The sequence below is a fragment of the Enhydra lutris genome, unplaced genomic scaffold (genome assembly GCF_002288905.1).
Source record: "Enhydra lutris kenyoni isolate GAN:26980312 unplaced genomic scaffold, ASM228890v2 scaffoldscaffold23, whole genome shotgun sequence".
Taxonomy (NCBI): Eukaryota; Metazoa; Chordata; class Mammalia; order Carnivora; family Mustelidae; genus Enhydra; species Enhydra lutris.
Window position 1 is genome coordinate 27517922 of NW_019154107.1, and position 12091 is coordinate 27530012.

General features: G+C 43.0%; 1 protein-coding gene across 1 annotated transcript in view; it reads right to left on the minus strand.

Annotated features, from left to right (window-relative positions):
• Nucleotides 1-12091, minus strand: part of LOC111150571 (zinc finger protein 674-like) — an 886492-nt gene that overhangs the window by 755039 nt on the left and 119362 nt on the right. The window contains exon 6 of the mRNA XM_022508057.1: nt 7151-7295. Coding sequence (XP_022363765.1) covers nt 7151-7295 — 145 coding nt within the window. The remainder of the gene's footprint in view (nt 1-7150; nt 7296-12091) is intronic.

The following is a 12091-nucleotide window of genomic DNA, read 5'->3' on the forward strand; positions in this document are numbered from 1 at the left end:
TTCCTGAGATATAATTGCCATCTAACACGGTGTGAGTTTAAGGAGTACAATTCGATACTTTTATTTACTGCATTACGATTACCACCAAAGCATTAGCTAACGCCTCCATCTTGTCACATACCTACCTTTTCTTTCTTGTGGTGAGAACCTTTAAGATCTACTCTCTTTGCAACCTTCCAGTGCACGACATAGTATCATTAGTTAGAATTCTTCTGCTTGGTACACTCTTCCTCCAGGGGCCCGTGTGGCTTGCTGCTTCTCCCTGCTCTGCTCAAAGGTCACTTTTGCAGAGAGGCCTTCTTTGACTTTCTTTCCCCAAGTCAGAAAACCACCATCCTGAATTTTTTATTTATTTATTTTTATTTTTTATAAACATATAATGTATTTTTATCCCCAGGGGTACAGGTCTGTGAATCGCCAGGTTTACACACTTCACAGCACTCACCATAGCACATACCCTCCCCAATGTCCATAACCCCACCACACTCTCCCGACCCCCTTCCCCCCAGCAACCCTCAGTTTGTATTGTGAGATTAAGAGTCTCTTATGGTTTGTCTCCCTCCCGATCCCATCTTGTTTCATTTATTCTTTTCCTACCCCCCAAGCCCCCCACGTTGCATCTCCACTTCCTCATATCAGGGAGATCATATGAGAGTTGTCTTTCTCCAATTGACTTATTTCACTCAGCCTAATACCTTCTAATTCCATCCACATCACTGCAAATGGCAAGATTTCATTTCTTTTGATGGCTGCATAGTATTCCATTGTAAATATATACCACTTCTTCTTTATCCATTCATCTGTTGATGGACATCTAGGTTCTTTCCATAGTTTGGCTATTGTGGACACTGTTGCTATAAACATTTGGGTGCACGTGCCTCTTCAGATCACTACGTTTGTATCTTAAGGGTGAATACCCAGTAGTGGGATTGCTGGATCATAGGGTAGCTCTATTTTCAACTTTTGAGGAACCTCCATGCTGTTGTCCAGAGTGGTTGCACCAGCTTGCATTCCCACCAGCAGTGTAGGAGGGTTCCCCTTTTTCCGCATCCTCGCCAGCATCTGTCATTTCCTGACTTGTTAATTTTAGCCATTCTGACTGGTGTGAGGTGGTATCTCATTGTGGTTTTGATTTGTATTTCCCTGATGCCGAGTGATGTGGAGCACTTTTTCATGTGTCTGTTGGCCATCTGGGTGTCTTCTTTGCAGAAATGTCTGTTCATGTCCTCTGCCCATTTCTTGATTGGATTATTTGTTCTTTGGGTGTTGAGTTTGATAAGCTCTTTATAGATTTTGGATACTAGCCCTTTATCTGATACACCATCCTGAATTTAAATGGAAGGATCTCTCTCTCTCTCTCTCTCTCTCAATTACTTCCTGTCTACTTATTTATCTTCTTGTTTGTCTTCCCCACTAAAATATAATGTTTATGTGGGCAAGAATTTTTGTGTGTTCTTTTTCACTATTATATCACCAGTGCCTAGTATACAACTGACACCAAAATATTATATTCATTTATTTATCTAGCAAATGAAAACAAATATTACAAATACTGTAAGTATTTGATAAGGGCATGGAGTGTGACTTCTCTGGGCATTGGTAGAATTTCTGGAATTAAAGACGGGTCACTAGTCCAGAATTAACTTCTTGCTGCTGAAGACAGTCTCAAGTCCTCTCACTCTGACCACAGTGGGTGTCCACAGTCTCACGGATGACAAAGATCAACGGGCAGGTGTCGAGGACTCCAAAGTCATGACCCTCACCTTCTGAGACTCTGGTTCCTGCCTCAAGGTGTTTGTGAAGGTCCTGGGTGATGGTGGTGAATGCTGGCCATTCAGGCAGAGGCCCACTCATTCTTTCCTGGACCAGCCATGAGAAGTGTGCGCTCCTGTCTAAGAGCTAGAACTCACAACCGCCAGGGCCCAGCATGTGAACCATAGCCAGAAAAGGTTGGTTAGGTCATGGCGTGCTGGTCCTGCAGGAGCAAGGAGGGATGCCTGGGAGGCTGTGGAGGAGGGAGGAGAAGGGAAGGGTAACATCTAAAGATGAAGGGGATAGCCTGAGGGAAAGGGCCTAATGATATCTGTGTCCTGACCCCTATGTCTTTCATATTGTTTTTCTCCTTCCCCTCAGCTGGCCCTCAACTACCTTCCCCATAGCCAGCTCTCTGTCCCCAGGATACCATCCCTCTTTCCTCAGTGTGTACTATCTAGACAGACTGGAGAAGGAGACCACTACCTACCTGTCCTACACCAACACTGCCTACCACAGGGTCTTGCTGAAACTGACATGTAGAAATGCAGACAGGGGACATAGCTTGGGGTCCTGGGAAGCCTCAAGACAAAGCTACTAAGCAGTGGGCAAGGGACAAGAACAAACTCTTCTGTGTCATGTCGCCCTGCTATTCCCTTCAGAATGGGGCCAGATGGCCAACAGAGAGTCAGACCTGGCCCAGAGTACCATGCTGAGACTAACTTTTACCATTCAAGGCAAGGGCGGGTCTGAGAGTGGTCGGGTGGAGATTCCAATTGGTGAATGGACTCCTAGTCGGTTGAGGTGCACACATTTGGGCATGGCAATGTGTTTGGGGACTGACACTGCACCTAGGTCTGGTATTTAAGGTCTTGTTTGGCATAAAGTCCCCAGGCTGGAATTTAGCTGTAGTGAAACTCCTAGCAACAAGCCAGCCTCCTTAGCTACAAGGAGGGCACCAGCACTGCAGGCATGGAACCTCCCCTTGGAACGTTTGGCGAGTCACACTGAGGCCTGGACAGCATGCTCAGAGACTGGAGTGTTTGGCAGAGAATGGGTGTCATGGAGACTGGGGCTGGCACCAAGGGTGGGGTGAAGAAGACCAGATTTAGACACAGAGCGGGGGGCACCTGGGTGGTTCAGTGGGTTAAAGCCTCTGCCTTCGGCTCAGGTCATGGTCCCAGTGTCCTGGGATCGAGCCCCACATCGGGCTCTCTGCTCTGCAGGGAGCCTGCTTCCACCTCTCTCTCTATCTGTCTGCCTCTCTGCCTACTTGTGATCTCTGTCTGTCAAATAAATAAATAAAATCTTTAAAAAAAAAGTAGACACAGAGCGGGAGGAGGAGTTAGTTCAAGTTGAGGTGGATGTAGCTGATACATGATCCAAGATGGCTGCACCCAAGGAGAGGCTGCGGTGTGGGTGCTGCCTGCTTGCTTGAAGTTTAGGGATGAAGGATGCTCAAAGGTGCACGGCAGAGCTACAGGGACTGCTACCTTGGTTCAAAGCACTCATCTAACAACCTTTAATTTAATTTAACAACCTTAAATCCTCAGGGGGCCCTCTAGAAGACTGTCAGCTTCCCAGATGGAGCCTAAAGGGAATGAGATTTTTGTGTTAGGTTTAAAAACGTGGTGAACTTGATAAAATCTTAACGTCAGACCATACTTCTATTTGTTTAAGATTATTTTTTAAACTGTACACTTATTTATTTATTTATTTTAAAGATCTTATTTATTTATTTATTTGACAGAGATCGCAAGTAGGCAAAGAGGCAGGCGGAGAGAGAGGGAGAAGCAGGCTCCCCTGCTGAGCAGAGAGCCCGATGCAGGGCTCCATCCCAGTGTGGAGCCTAGTTAAAAAAATTTTTTTTTAAATTTTTTTAAAAGTTGAAAAAATGTTTAGAAGATTTTATTTATTTGAGACAGAGAGACAGAGAGAGAGAACATGAGCAGCAGAAGGGGGACAGAAGGAGAGGAAGAGCAAGAAGCAGACTCCCCACCAACAAGGGAGCCCAATGTGGGACTCGATCCCAGGCCCCTGGGATCATAACCTGAGCTGAAGGCAGAGGCTTAACCCACTGAGTCACCCAGGCGCCCCCACTTATTTATTTTTTTAAGTCAACTCTACCCCCAATGTGGCACTCAAACTCACGACTCCATGATCAAGAGTCCAACCCTCTGCAGACTGAACCCACTAGGCTTCCCAAGACCATACTTTTAGAGGGAAGAACTTTTATGCCAATAAGGGAAACCAAGAAGCTACAAATTTAGAATGTGTATGTTTTACTATATAATAATGTCAATATCGGTAAAGCAAAAAGATATAATAAATGAAGTAATTAAGGAAAACATATATTGAAAATAGTGTCTTTTCGGGATGCCTGGGTGGCTTAGTTGGTTAAGCGTCTGCCTTCAGCTCAGGTTATGATCCCAGGGGCCTGGGATCGAGTCCCACATTGGGCTCCCTTGTTGGTGGGGAGTCTGCTTCTTGCTCTTCCTCTCCTTCTGTCCCCCTTCTGCTGCTCATGTTCTCTCTCTCTCTCTGTCTCAAATAAATAAAATCTTTTAAACATTTTTTCAACTTTTAAAAAAATTAAAAAAAATTTTTTTTAACTAGGCTCCACACTGGCATGGAGCCCAAGGTAGGGCTCAGGTAGCAGAAGACATCAAGGGTATTGGCTCTATTATTGAACAGGGCCTCAGGATCAGTTTCCCCACCAACTTACATATGTCAGCTCATGCAGGTTAAGATAAAGACGATGTGGGACGCCTGGGTGGCTCAATCTGTTAAGCATCTGCCTTCAACTCAGGTCATGATCCCAGAGTCCTAGGATCAAGCCCTGCATTGGGCGCTTTGCTCAATGGACAGCTTGCTTCTCCCTCTCCACCACTTAGGCTTTCTTGCATGCTCTCTCTCTCAAATAAATAAATAAATATTTCCCTCCCAAAAGAGAAAAATGATGTGATATTTATTTAGTGTTTAAAATATGAACAAGGTTAAAAATTAAATGTGGCTCACTTTTAGAATGAACTACATTGGTAACTCCTCTATATTACTGATCAACATTTACATGGCTATTTCTCCTTAATTCTTCTTTTACTTTAATTTAATTTAATTTAATTTTCTCTTTTACAAAGAGATTTTGTTTTTAAGTCATCTCCACACCCAGCATGGGGCTCGAACTCACAATCTCAAGACAAGAGTCCATGGGGAGCCTGGGTGGCTCAGTGGGTTAAAACCTCTGCCTTTGGCTCAGGTCATGGTTCCAGGGTCCTGGAATCGAGCCCCGCATCGGGCTCTCTGCTCAGCAGGGAGCCTGCTTCCCCCCCTCTCTCTGCCTGCCTCTCTGCCTACTTGTGATCTCTGTCTCCCAAATAAATAAATAAAATCTTAAAAAAATAAAAAGATCATGAGTTGCACACTCTACCGATGGAGCCAGCCAGGTGCCCCCTCCTTTTACTTTTCAATGGAAGTATAACATACAGTAAAGTTCACAAATCTTAAGTATACAGCTCAGTCGTATTTCGTACATTTATACCTGTGTCGCTACCACCAAGATCAAGATGGAAAACATCACCAGAACCTCCAAACCCTCCCGCATGGGTGAATCTTGCAAATATTTTGGTGAGCCAGACACAAAAGACTACACACTGTATGATTCAATATATATGAGGTGCTAAGACAGGCAAAACTAATCTGTGATAATAGAGGTCCGAACAGTGGTTATGACTGAGGGGATGAATATTGACGCTTCAGGACGGAGCTGCCCAGGTGAACCTGAGAAATTCTAGGGTGAAAGATCTGGATTCTTCAGTGAATAAATTTTAAGGGGGTGGGAAAAAAGGAGACAAAAGAAGGTAGGGATTAAGAGTCCAAAGAGACATAATTGAGCAAATACAATCTGTGGATCTTGTTTAGAACTCAATTTGTAAACTCAAATATAAAAATAAAACTATGAGGGCGCCTGGGTGGCTCAGTGGGTTAAGCCGCTGCCTTTGGCTCAGGTCATGATCTCAGGGTCCTGGGATCGAGTCCCGCATCGGGCTCTCTGCTCAACAGGGAGCCTGCTTCCCTTCCTCTCTCCCTGCCTGCCTCTCTGCCTACTTGTGATCTCTGTCTGTCAAATAAATAAATAAATAAAATCTTTAAAAAAAAATAAAACAAATAAAACTATGAGACCTGGAGGAAACCTGAACACTGAGCAGCTGTTTGATGATATTAAGTAATGATTGCTAATTTTTCAAGTGTGTGATGCTCTTTTGTTTTTATTTAAGTCCTTATTTTTATTTTATTTTATTTTTAAAATTTATTTATTGGTCAGAGAGATAGAACACACACAGGGGAGAAGCAGGCAGAGAGAGAAGCAGGCTCCCCACTGAGCAAGGAGCCCCACGTGGGACTCGATCCCAGAACCCAGAGATCATGATCCGAGTCAAAGTCAGATGCTTAACTGACTGAGCCACACGGGCGTCCCTTAATTTGTTCTTTTTAAAACATTTGAAAATTTGGAGATCACATCTGAAACATAACTTTCCTTACATAAGTTTTTAAATGATTTTATTAAGTAATCTCTACACCCAACGTGGGGCTCGAACTCACAACTCCCAGATCCAGAATCACACTCACTCACACTGAGTCACTGAGTGAGCCAGCCTGGTGTCCCCTTATATGATTAGATCTTAAAAATACAAATGTTTCCCTAAATTCCTTAAATTGATGATTTCTCTCGAGAGGGAATTCTCTGATGCTTAATAAGTCTGGAGCCAGGACTGAAGCCATTCCCACAGCTGGAACATATAGAGGGCTTCTCCCCAGTATGAGATCTGTGATGTATGATGAGATACGACTTTGTGCTAAAAACTTCTTCACGTTCAGTACATTTGTAAGGTTTCTTCCCTGTGTGAGTTCAGGAGTGTACAATTAATTCTGACTTCCAGAAGAAGGCTTCCCCACATTCGGTACATTCATAGCATTGCTGCCCAGCATGACTGCTTCTTCTTCTTCTTTTAAGATTTTTATTTATTGGGGTGCCTGGGTGGCTCAGTGGGTTAAAGCCTCTGCCTTCGGCTCAGGTCATAATCTCAGGGTCCTGGGATCGAGGCCCGCATCGGGCTCTCTGCTCAGCGGGGAGCCTGCTTCCTCCTCTCTCTGCCTGCCTCTCTGCCTACTTGTGATCTCTCTCTCTCTCTAATAAATAAATAAATAAATAAAATCTTTTAAAAATATATTTTTATTTATTTAACATGCAGAGAGAGATCACAAGCAGGCAGAGAGGCAGGCAGAGAGGGGAAAGCAGACTCCCCGCTGAGCAGGAAGCCCGATGTGGGGCTCGATCCCAGGACCCTGAGACGATGACCTGAGCTGAAGGCAGAGACTTAACCCTCTGAACCACGCAGGCGCCCCCAGCATGAGTTTTCTGATGGTCAGTAAAGGATGTGTTATAGGAGAAGGCTTCCTTGCATTCATTACATTCATAGAGCTTCTCAGAAATATGAATCCTATGATGAAGGGTGAGATCAGATTTCCTGCTGAAGGCTTTCTTGCTTTCAGAGAAGGATAAAGGAGCTTCCTGGGGTGGCTAAAAGTGTCCTAGATCTTGTTGCTGCTGGTCACCTACGTGAATACGTTTGTCAGATCTCACAGGGATTAAGATTTGTGCCCTTCACCGTATGTTTTCTTAATATAAAGTTTACTTTGAAAATGTCACTTAAATATGTCCTGCCAGTTGCCATACATCTTTCTTCACCCCTTAAAAAAATGAAACTTGGGGGGGACCTCTTTTAGAGCCCCCACCCCATGTGATCAGAGCAAGTTGATGGTTGAGGGGGGTAATAAGAGAAATCCCTTGTCATGGGTAGTTTGGGGACATAGAGAAATAGGCCTCTAAATTAAGAATTAGCCGGGGGGAGGGGTACCTGGGTGGCTCAGTCGGTTAAACATCTGACTTCAGCTCAGGTCATGATCCCAAGGTCCTGGGATTGAGTCCCACATTGGGCTCCCTGCCCAACAGGGAGTCTGCTTCTTCCTCTCTCTCTCTCTGCCTCTGCCCCCTCCTTGTGCTCTCTCTCTCTTTCTCAAATAAAAAAATAAAATCTAAAAAAAAAAAAAGAAGAAGAAGAAGAATTAGCCCAGGGATTGAACGGCAGAGTGTGTGAGAGGAAGACAATACTCCTGCTTAGGAAAATCAAGTAGAGAGCGCTGGGTGTGGCTCAGTTGGTTGGGCGACTGCCTTCTGCTCAGGTCCTGATCCCAGAATCCCGGGATCAAGACTCTCATCGGGCTCCCAGCTCCTTGGGGAGTCTGTTTCTCCCTCTGACCTTCTCCCCTCTCATGCTCTCTCTCACTCACTCTCTCTCTCAAATAAATAAAAGATTTTTTTAAGAAAAGGAAAATCAAGTAGAGTACATGGGAGAGGTATGGGCCAGGCTAAGAGGGGCACAATAGGTGGTCATAGGACACTACAGGGATGGTGTTCACAGAGGGAGAAGTCGGGTCCTGGAGCACAGAAAGGCTCAGTGGGCTCCGGGGCTGCAGATATCTCTGTGGGGATAATGAGGACAAGAGATTGTGTGTGTGTGTGTGTGTGTGTGTGTGTGTGTGTGTGTGTTGGAAAATATTTAACAATCACCTCTCCAGGGAAAATGTATTATATATTGGAATTTATTATAAGATTTACCCATATGAATGATGTGTAGCACTCATTTTATAGTGGGGAATTAAATATACAACACTCTCTTTTTAAAGATTTATTTATTAGAGAGCACGGGCAGAGGGGGCAGCAGGCAAAGGGAAAAGCAGGCTCCCTGCCGAGCAAGGAGCCTGATGTGGGGCTCGATCCTAGGTCCCTGAGATCATGACCTGAGCTGAAGGCAGACACTTAACCAGTGAGCCACCCAGGCACCCCAGAATAGTTTTTAAAAAAGATTTATTTACTTACTTTTAGAGGGAGCATGAGTGTGAGTTGGAGGGTTGGGGGCACAGAGAGAGAAGCAGAGGGAGGGAACCTTCAAGCAGACTCCCTTCTGAGTGCAGAGCCCAACATGGGGCTCTATCTCATGACCCTGAAAACACAAACTGAGCCAAAATCAAGAGTGGGACACTTAACCCACTGAGCCACCCAGGCGCCCCAATATACAATACTGTATTGTAAATATTGTATAGCCAATTCATTATCACAGAATTCTTCCATTGTCTTTTGCCAGATTCTTGTATCTGTTGCTTACCTATCTGTTTTAGTTGCATCCCAATCTCATTACTCATTTCCACGTAAGTTTATTGTCATTAAATCTGATATGTGATCTATTAACCTATTTCTCATGGTGATACACATTATTTTTGTGTCACAAAAATATCTTTTTTCGATTTCTGTTTTTTTTTTTTTTTTTGATTTCAGGAGTAGAATTTAGTGATTCAGCACTTACATCCAACACCCAGTACTTAGCACAAGTGTCCTCCTTCACGCCAATTACCTATTTAGCCCAGGCTCTGCCCACTACCCTCCATCAACCATGTTTGTTCTCTATAGTTCAGAGTCTCTTTTATGGTTTGCCTCCCTCCTTTTTTTCTCTTTCCCTCATATTCATCTGTTTTGTTTCTTAAGTTCCACATAAGAGTGAAATCAAATGGTATTTATCTTTCTCTGACTTATTTCATTTAGCATAATACTCTCTAGCTCCATCCACATCACTGCAAATGGTAAGATTTCATTTTGTTTATGGCTGCATAATATTCCACTGTGTGTGTGTGTGTGTGTGTGTGTGTTTGTGTGTGTGTGTGTGTGTGTGTGTGTGTGTGTGCGCGCGCGCACCACACCTTCTTTATTTATCAGTTTTGGACATCTGGGCTTTTTCCATAGTTTGGCTATTGTGGACACTGTTGCTATAAACATTGACGTGAATGTGTCCCTTCAAATGAGTATTTTTGTATCCTTTGGGTAAATACCTAGTAGTATAATTGGTGATTTGTAGGGTAGCTCTATTTTTAACTTCTGGAGGAAACTCCATACTGTTTTTCCAGAGGGGCTGTGCCAACTTGCATTCCCACCAACAATGTAAGAAGTTTCCCCTTTCTCCACATCCTTGCCAATATCTGTTGTTTCCTGAATTGTTAATTTTAGCCATTCTAAAAGGTGTGAGCTGGTATCTCATTGTAGCTTTGATTTGTATTTCCCTGATGATGAGTGATGCCGAGCATATTTCATGTATCTATTAGCGATCTGGATGTCTTTTTTGGAAAAATGTCTATTCATGCCCTCTGGCATTTCTTTTCTTTCTTTCTTTTCTTTTTTTTTTTTTAGATTTTATTTATTTATTGGAGAGAGAGAGAGAGGGAGAGCACAAGCAGGGGAGAGAGACAGAGGGGGAAGCAGGCTTCCCGCTGAGCAGGGAGCCCCATGTGGGGCTTGATCCCAGGACCCTGGGATCATGACCTGAGCTGAAGGAGATGCTTCACCAATGGAACCACCCAGGCGCCCTTCCTTCTGGCATTTCTTTATATTTTATTTTATTTATTTTTTTAATATATAATGCCTTCTGGCATTTCTTAACTGGATTATTCGGTTTTCAGGTGTTCAGTTTGATAAGTTCTTTTTTAAGATTTATTCATTTATTTGAGAGAGAGAGAGAGTGCAAGAGGGATGGGGGGAGTAGCAGAGGGAGAAAGAACCCAAGCAGACTCCCTGCTGAGTGCAGAGCCCAACTTAGGACTTGATTTCACAATCCTGAGACCACGACCTAAGCCAAAGCCAAGAGCTGGATGCTCACTTGACTATGCTACGCAGGTGCCCCAAGTTTGATAAGATAGAGCCTGCTCAGAAGTGGAAGTTTTCCTTCCATTTCCATTTTTTGGGAACAGTTTCAAAATAGGTATTAACTCTTCCTTAAATGTTTAGTAGAGTTCCCCTGGGAAGCCATCTGGCCCTGGACTTTTTTTTGTTGGGAGATTTTTGATGACTGGTGCAATTTCTTTGCTGGTTATGGGTTGGTTCGAATTTTTTGTCTCTTCCTCTTTCAATTTTAGTAGTTTATATGTTTCTAGGAATGTATCCATTTCTTCCAGATTGCCCAAATTGTTGGCATAAAGTTTTCATAATATTCTCTTACTTGTTTGTATTTCTGTGGTATTGGTTGTGATCTCCTCTCTCATTTGTGATTTTATTTCTTTGGGTCCTTTTTATTTTCATTTTTATAAGTCTGACTAGGGATTTTTTAATTTTATAAATTCTTTCAAAGAACCAGCTCCTAGTTTCATTGATCTGTTCTACTGGGTGTTTTTTGTTTCTTTGTTTGTTTCTATATCATGTATTTCTGCTCGTTTCTTTATTATTTCACTCTTCTGTAGGCTTTAGGCTTCATTTGCCATTCTTTTTCTAGCTTCTTTAGTTTTAATGTTAGGTTGTATATTTGACATTTTTCTTGCTTCTTGAGGAAGGCCTGTGTTACAATATACTTCCCTCTTATAACCACTTTCGATGCATCCCAAAGGTTTTGGACCATCGTATTTTCATTTTCATTTGACTGCATGTGTTCTTAAAAAATTTTCTTCTTTATGGGGTGCCTGGGTGGCTCAGTGGGTTAAGCTTCTACCTTCTGTTCAGGTCATGATCTCAGGGTCCTGGGATCGAGCCCCACATGGGTGGGGGGGGTCTCTGCTCAGCAGGGAACCTGCTTCCCGCCCCCTCTCTGTCTGCCTGATGTTCTGCCTACTTGTGATCTCTCTCTCTCTGTCAAATAAATAAATAAAATCTTTAAAAAAATTTCTTCTTTAACTTCCTGGTAGACTCATTCATTCTTTAGTAGGATGTTCTTTAACCTCCATGTATTTGTGGTCTTTCCAAATATTTTCTTGTGGTTGACTTCAAGTTTTATAATGTTGTGGTCAGAAAATATGCACGGTCTGATCTCAATCTCTTTGTACTTGTTGAGGCTTGATTTGCGACCCAATATGTTATCTATTCTGCAGAATGTGTATTCTGTTGTTTTAGGACGAAATGTTCTGAGTATATCTGTTAAGTCCATCTGATCCAGTGTGTCATTCAAAGCCATTGTTTCCTTATTGATTTTCTGCTTAGATGATCTGTCCCTTGCTGTCAGTGGTGTGTTAAAGTCCCCTACTATTCTTGTATTATTAACAATGAGGTCCTTTATGTTTGTTATTAATCTTATACATTTGTGTGCTCCCATGTTGGGGGCATAAATATTTATAATTGTTAGATCTTCTTGTTGGATAGACTGCTTTATTATGATATAATGCCCTTCTTCATCTCTTGTTACAGTCATTGGTTTAAAACCTAGCTTGTCTGATACAGGTATGGCTACTCCAGCTTTCTTTTGATGGCCAC